The sequence below is a fragment of the Podarcis erhardii genome (assembly GCF_964252035.2).
Source record: "Podarcis erhardii genome assembly, chromosome: 1".
NCBI lineage: Eukaryota > Metazoa > Chordata > Lepidosauria > Squamata > Lacertidae > Podarcis > Podarcis erhardii.
Window position 1 is genome coordinate 84788499 of NC_138497.1, and position 7948 is coordinate 84796446.

General features: G+C 45.9%; 1 protein-coding gene across 1 annotated transcript; it reads left to right on the forward strand.

Moving 5' to 3' along the window:
* Window positions 1-6640: 6640 nt before the first annotated feature.
* LOC309351752 (olfactory receptor 5AR1-like) lies at window positions 6641-7612 on the forward strand (the record flags this gene model as incomplete). The annotated part of the gene is made up of 1 exon (XM_081879584.1): window positions 6641-7612. The coding sequence occupies one exon, from the start codon at window positions 6641-6643 to the stop codon at window positions 7610-7612; it is 972 nt and encodes a 323-aa protein (XP_081735710.1).
* Window positions 7613-7948: the final 336 nt, after the last annotated feature.

Below are 7948 nucleotides of genomic sequence, written 5' to 3' on the forward strand. Positions count from 1 at the left end.
TATCTGTAAACAAACACTAAACATCCATAAAAATGGCAAAAGCAGTTTATTTCAAAAATAGATTTTATCTTAAACAATTGCAAACACAATAATAAAGAGTCTACTTGTAATATACCAGTGGTTCAGTGCTCGACGTCATTCCGGTAATCAGACATTTCATAACTAAAGAGCTTGGTCATCAAGCTGTTAAAATCAGTTGTAACAGAATTGCACTGAATTAACAAGTACTGTAGAATAAGGAAAATTAAACACTTAAAGCAGGAGTATTGTGAGAGTTCAGAACTTAACTGGTTAAGTGTTCTGAGGTGTGCGTCACTTTCTGACGTCAGCTTTAGAAGCTGGGAGGAGTCTGGGAGGAGACTGTACTTTCTGTTGTTCTCTCTGTGTGTCTTGAGAGAGATGGACATGTTTTACCATGGCTGAAAGAAGCCCCGGTCTGAGATGGGCTGAAATGTTCCAATAAAGAGCTGTAAATAGACGAACCTGTCTGTGTATGCTTGCATGGAGAAAAGGAGGAAAAGACTGCTTTACACCGCTGTATGCTACTCTGCGAAGCCGTGGCTAAAGAGACAGCAGAATTTATTGCGCAGCACAGAAGGAAGTGTGCTGGACGCTGCAAACGGCTGTTGAGATCGTAAACTAATCAGTGGCCACGGCTCAACGATCAAGCTCCAAAGATCGTTATCTCAACAGGTTATGGAGGTCAGTAAACGCTCGTAAAACAGTCGGCTTTGAGCTACTGGAATGCTTTGAAGTCCGCACGGAAGCTAGCCGGAGGTTGGAAGCTGCATTCCGTGAGTCTAGCCTGATGCTGGAAAGCAGAGGGAGTTTTTGCCTGTTTCTGAGAGGCAAGAGAGCTGCTGAGAGACAGAGCTAAACGCTGAGAGCAGCTGAAATCGTTCCTCCACGGAAGGGTGAGCCGGAGCAGCTGGGCCGTTTCTCCACGGACAGGAGCCGGAATCAGCTGGTACTGAGTAAGTACTGCTTGTGGGGCACCTTGGGAGAACGGGAGAGGATGGCAGACAGCCATGAATCGTGGTCCGTCCCATTCGAAAAATTGAACGGCCAGAACTGGGAAGAATGGTCCAGGAGGCTGAAGGCATGGCTGGTGGCGAAGGGGCTGTGGGAGGCTGTGCAGGCACCCCCTTTACCCACACCGGGGCCTCAAGCCACAGTGGCTGATATCCAGAATGCCCACGCCTCACAGAGACGCAATCACAAAGCTCTAGGAGCTATTGTGTTGAGCTTGGATGGCTCACAGCTGCCTTTGGTAGAGGGGCTGGAGAATGCGTGTGAAGCCTATCAAGCGTTGGAAAGGGTGCACCACAGAACCACTGCTGGGGCAAAGATACACACCACCAGACGCTTGTTTGAGATGAAGTTACGTCCTGGGGATAGCATCAGAAAGCACATAACTGATATGATAGCTGTTTTTAATCAGCTGAGACTGTTACAAGTCAACTTTTCAGAGGAGCTGAAGGTGTACATTCTGCTCAGCTCTCTGGACAAGAGTTATGACAATCTGTGTCTAACTCTGGAGTCAATGGATCCCCAGAATTTGACTCTGAATTACGTGGCAGGACGTTTGCAGGATGAAGAATTACGACGCCAGAAAGAGGGCAAAGCTGGCACCGGGAGCTCTGGGAGTAAGGGCGGAGCCAGGCCAGCGGAATGCACGGTCCAGGCCTTGTTTGTTCGTCGTTGCTACATCTGTAATTCACCAGACCATTTGCGTCGCAGTTGCCCCCACCGGAGCACAGAGCCGAGGCAGGATGTTGTGAAGGACACTTCTCATGGGAATCAGGCGGGTTTCCATGGCAACAAGACTGGCCAGGCAGGAAGACGTGCAGGTGGGCGTCGTGGTAAACAACAGGAAGAGTCTTTTCAAACAACTGCCAGCATGGCCTTGTTTGAGAACAGCTGTGTGGAAAATTCCGAGCTTAGCTTTGTCATCGACTCTGCAGCTAACCGCAACATGGTTCCAGAGACCCCTGCAGTCGAGATATGGAATTGCACGGCAGTTCCAAAAGGACAGGGACAGACTGTTAAGTTTGCAAATGGACAAAGAGCTAAAATTTCTAAGTTTGCTAATGTTTATCTTTCTGTTTTGCAGGAACAGATGGATTTTTGTATTGTCCCAGAGGTGCATCACTGTTTGTTATCTGTGCCTTATTTGTTGAAAAAAGGGTTTCAGGTTTGTTTCCAGGATTATGTCTGCACAATCTCCAAAGGGGAGAGGGTACTTGCCAAGGTTAAGAAGGGGCAGAATGATCTTTTCATTCTTAAAACGTCTCTTGGGGGTGAGGGGAAGGTTGAGAGAGCACAGGCGCAGCGTGCTACAGTTCCCACTCATGTTCAATGTGCTTGTGCATGGCATCAGAGGACCAATCATAGTCCTGTAGAGGATTTGCAGGTTTTACCTGAGGTTACCAGAGGGTGTAAAATTAAAAATTGTAAAAGTGCCGTTAGTTGCGCCACTTGCAAGCAAGCAAAGGTGAGAGGGTGCAGTTACCCAAAGGTGGAACGGGTAACCAATAAACCTTTCCAGCTGGTACACATAGATCTGTTCAATCCTGTCAGGGAACAGAGTCTAGGGGGGGCCAGGTATCTGCTAACGTTTCAGGATGATTTTTCGCAGAACACCTGGACCCACGGTCTCAAATCCAGGGAGGATGCAGCACAGCTGATCAGGAGCTGGATTGAGGGGGTGGAACTAAGGTTCTCCACCAAGGTGAAAGCAATCGTCAGTGACAGAAATGCTAGGTACACTGGTTCTGCTTTGCAGCAGTTCTTTCACAAGAGAGGGATAAGTTACACAGTTACTTCACCCAGTAAGAGGGGGGTGGCAGAGCTGAGGAGTGAAGCTCTGGTAAAGGCTGCACAAGTGATGCTGACAGAAGCTAGGTTACCTCCAAAGTTTTGGCTGGAGGCAGTCCGATGTGCGTGTTTCACCTGGAATCGTGTCTACAACTCACTGGTAGGTGACACACCGTACTCTTTGTTGAATGGCAGAAAACCCCAGGTTCACTTTCTGCGCAAGTTTGGATCTCCTGCGGTTGTCCCTGTGCCTAAGGCTTTGCAAGGGCCAGATGGAGCCAAAGTCCAGAAAATGATCTTCTGTGGGTATGAGCCAGAAGCTCGTGCATGGAGGTTTGCTTACCCGTCAGGTGATCAGAGTAAGGTGCTGATCAGTAAACACGCTGAGTTCTTTGAGCAGGATGAAAGGCCAAAGATTTCTGCACAGCATGATGTTCTTTCAGAATGTCTCTCTGATCCAGAGGACAGTTCTGTTGAGGAGGAAGAAGAGGCTGAGTCTGCTGATGACGATCAGGTCACTGACCAAGGTCAGGAGCAGGGTGGGGCGTCCCCACGAGTTGTTAGAAAAGGACAGCCCAAGAGTGAGCCTAGTTCTCCTGTGAGTGTAATGGAAAGGATTCGAAGACGCTTTAAGTCAGAGGGGGAATCCCGTGATGCAGAGGACACACCTGCTGGTGACAGTGAGCCAGAGGAAACACCAGAGTTTGTGCCTAGGCGATCCAGTCACACAACCAAGGGTATTCCACCTGAGAGGTACCAGGCCACAGGTGCGTGGGTAAGTTTCGCGCAGTGCGATTCTGAGAGTTGTGAGGTGATTCCACAGATGCCTAACAGGTACGCCAAGGGAGGGCACAAGGCATTGGGGAAGGGATTGATCTCACAGGGTGTTGCTGAAGATGTTACACAGGTCTTGTCAGAAAGCAACGCAAGGGGGTGTGTGAGAGTTCAGAACTTAACTGGTTAAGTGTTCTGAGGTGTGCGTCACTTTCTGACGTCAGCTTTAGAAGCTGGGAGGAGTCTGGGAGGAGACTGTACTTTCTGTTGTTCTCTCTGTGTGTCTTGAGAGAGACGGACATGTTTTACCATGGCTGAAAGAAGCCCCGGTCTGAGATGGGCTGAAATGTTCCAATAAAGAGCTGTAAATAGACGAACCTGTCTGTGTATGCTTGCATGGAGAAAAGGAGGAAAAGACTGCTTTACACCGCTGTATGCTACTCTGCGAAGCCGTGGCTAAAGAGACAGCAGAATTTATTGCGCAGCACGGAAGGAAGTGTGCTGGACGCTGCAAACGGCTGTTGAGATCGTAAACTAATCAGTGGCCACGGCTCAACGATCAAGCTCCAAAGATCGTTATCTCAACAAGTATATCTACAAGAATAAAGGTGAGACAATAACTAGTCTATTTGCACATATATAGTTAATACCCCCAGTCCCACTAATGCAAAAAATCTCTATAGAAACCTACCTGCACTCATCTGCATGTTTCCATTGGGAGGAGCAAAGAAGGAGGACGGTGTCCTTCAGTTTGTTAAACCTCCTTAGGAAACATGGGTGGGGCTCACAAATTTAAAGACCTAGCAGCAGAAAGTCCACAAACACAGTCACATGTATTGAATCCTGTGAATTCTAATGTTGAATTTAATCCATGTGGATCTAGTGTATTGAGTTTATAAATATACTTGGACTCCATCTGGGAAAGTAATCTGGACACATTAATGCCAGTGGAGTGAGTTGAAGATTTGTGCTTTACAACAAAAAAGCGAAAGTCATCACAAGTGTGGTTTTCTTCACTGAAGTGTTCAACCAGCGGAGCCTCTCTGATTTTGCCTCTAATGTGGGATCGGTGTTCTAAAATACGAGTCTTAACAGGGCGGGTGGTGGCACCAATGTTTATCAACTGACAAGTGCATTCAATTAAATAAATCACATTTCTGGTGCCACAGTTAGTGAACCCATTCGTTTCAGAATCGTGGAGCTGTTAGGGACATGATATGAGGCAGTTTCAATAGCCTCTACACTTAAAGTGTGCCACTGGTAGATAAGAAATTTTCTGTGGTCATTTAAAATCACTGTGAACCAAAAAAACTTTAACATTGCAGGTTCTGTGGAACCCTATCAAGGGAGGCAGATCACAACCCACAATGTGAGATACAAAGCCCCAGTATCTGTTTATGATTTGTCTTACCTCCATCATCTGTGGGGTAAACTCAAAAGAGCAGGTAATACGTTTTTATGGTATTTTCACCTTTGCAATTCAGATTTGACAGTGGTGTTCTCCTGCCAAAGATGTCTCCAAAAACATATACACTGAGGTAAAGTGTTTATAAAAATGCATATATCCATGAATATAACATGCAAATCTTGTTACCAATGCAAGAGGCACCATCTTAAAACATCACAAAAAGTAAGTATCTTACTTACTTACTTACTTACTTACTTACTTACTTACTTACTTATCTGACTGTTTGTTTGTTTGTTTGTTTGCCCAAATACCAGTACTTGGGCCCACAATGTCATTTCACAAAGGAAATTATGATCTGAGGACAGTGAAGCACAAAGAGGACAAACATAACAATTTTACTTTTGTTCATGCTTCCTCCTGCATTGTTCCACTGGATTTGTTGAGAAAGCAAACAAATTACAATTTGTACCATGCCATCATGGAATGAAAGAGAGTGCATGCCTTAGTATTTTGGCAGAATCTGTAGGAGTTGTCATGGCTTGGTGAATAGCTCTCAAAACCATTGACAGAAACAATCCAGACCAGTGTGTAGAAGTTATACTAGACCTAGATAGTTAAAATTGACTATACAAAAATCAGAAGGGAAGTCTTAGAGGTCTCTTGCATGCAAGCAGCCAATTAAAATGTGATAATCAAAACAACCATGGATATCTGGGGTATTCAGCAGCATCAGGGATGATGTCCCAGGTGCCTAGCAGCTAGCATTTAAGGTCTCTCCCCCTACTCAGTTTCTGAAAGCAGAGAAACCTTCCAGACCACACCTTAGGTAAGTTCACTAATTCAGAAAGAAATATTTAGCGTATGGGTCTGCAATAACATCACCAAACCTCTGGTACATGGGGCTAAAGCCTTGAATCTGTCCTCTATTGTTACTGATTTTTCAAAAAAAAAAAACCTCTCTTGAGAACGGCTGAAACACGGATGTGCCAGGGATGTGGAGCATAGCTGATGTTGTGTTGAACTAGTGCAGTGAGCTTGTGTTGGCCATTATCTTGAATCCAGGACTGCTGTTGTTTCTAAAACTCTCTTGCGGACACACTTGAAGAGCCCCACACTCCCATGGACGAAGACGATAGCAAAGGTAGGTGGAACAAACTCAAGAAGACAACTGTTGGGATTGAAAATTGGCCACAACTTTGCACACATTACAGATATAGATAGGGTTGTCATATGGATGGGACTCTGGTGTGGGCAACTTGGGCTCGGCAGAGGCTGAGGGATTCTTTGGCAATTGCCCTTAAAAAAGCTCAAGAACTTTTTGTGTATGGATTTTTACCTCTTCAAATATGGCAAACCTAAGGTAGGCTTTGCTCAGGCTTTGCGGGTGTATATACATTATCAGCCTCCCAAAGGAAGGCTGAAACAGGGATGTGCCAGGGATGTGGACCACCGCTAGTGCTGTGTTAATCTAGTGCAGTGAGCTTGTGATGGCCATTATCTTGAATCCAGGACTGCTGTTGTTTCTAAACAAAAAGGAAGTTGGATGGAGCGGTCAAAAACACAAATCTCCTTTCTTCCCTTCTCAAGGAAAAGTCAGGGGAAAGAACAGAATCATCCTGAACCCAGCACTGATTGAGGGAAATGATGGATCAAGGAAATAATTCTATCATAGCAGAATTCATTCTTCTGGGATTCACAGATGATCCAAAAATGCAGCTCCCTCTTTTTATGCTCTTCCTACTGATTTATGTCATCACAGTAATCTGGAATGTGGGGATGATTGTCTTAATTTGCGTTGAGCCTCAGCTTCACAACCCCATGTACTTTTTCCTGGGCAACCTCTCTTTTGCTGACCTCTGCTACTCCTCAGCCATTGCTCCCAAAATGCTGGCTGACCTCTTAGTTGAGACCAAAAGGATTTCTTTCAATGCCTGTGCTATACAGCTATATATACTTTCCTTCTTTGTAGATGTTGATTGCCTTTTGCTGGCTTTGATGGCCTATGACAGGTACATGGCCATCTGCAATCCCCTTCACTATTCAGTCCTTATGTCCAAAAGAGTCTGCGGACGGTTGATGGCTATGGCTTACTTCATAGGCATGGCGGATGCAATGATACACACTTGCTGTACATTCCAACTACCATTCTGCAAGTCGAATATCATCAATCATTTCTTCTGTGATGAGCCTGCTCTTCTATTGCTCTCTTGCTCTGACACATACAACAATGAGCTCATGTTATTTGTTTTGTTTGGTTGTATTTTAGCCAGCAGCCTTGGCATGGTTCTTGTTTCCTACATCTACATCTTAGGCACAATCGTAAGAATGCGCTCTGCTGAAGGCAGACGCAAAGCCTTTTCTACCTGTGCCTCCCACCTTACAGCCGTTGGGATATTTCATGGGACAATACTCTTCATGTATTTTCGGCCCAGCTCCACTCTTTCCTTGGACCAAGACAAATGGGCTTCGGTGTTCTATACGGTAGTGATCCCCATGCTCAATCCTCTGATCTACAGTCTGAGGAACAAGGATGTGAAGGATGCCCTGACAAAAGCACTTGCTAGCTTAAGGCTTTTGGGAGGGAGTCTTAAGTCTTGCAAAGCTGTGTTCTGATGACCCCTGGTATTGATAAGTATCTTATCAGGGCTTTATCAGAGAGGATATCAGCACTGGAAGAGATACTTCCTCACATCTGACCACGGATGTTTTAGTATTTCAAGCAAAATGCATGGCCACCCAATGCCACTGGCCCCTCCCCACAGATTTGAACCTGCCCACCACCACTGCCACTGCCCTATCATATTGTGCTGCCACCGCTGCCCCCTTGCCAGCACTGCCATAGTGCACTTCAGGCACAACAAGGAGGGTGTAGCAGCAGGGGCACAACCACAGAGGCCCAGGCACAGACAAGGAGGTAAACAGTGTGCTCCTCAGGCCCAGATCCGCTGC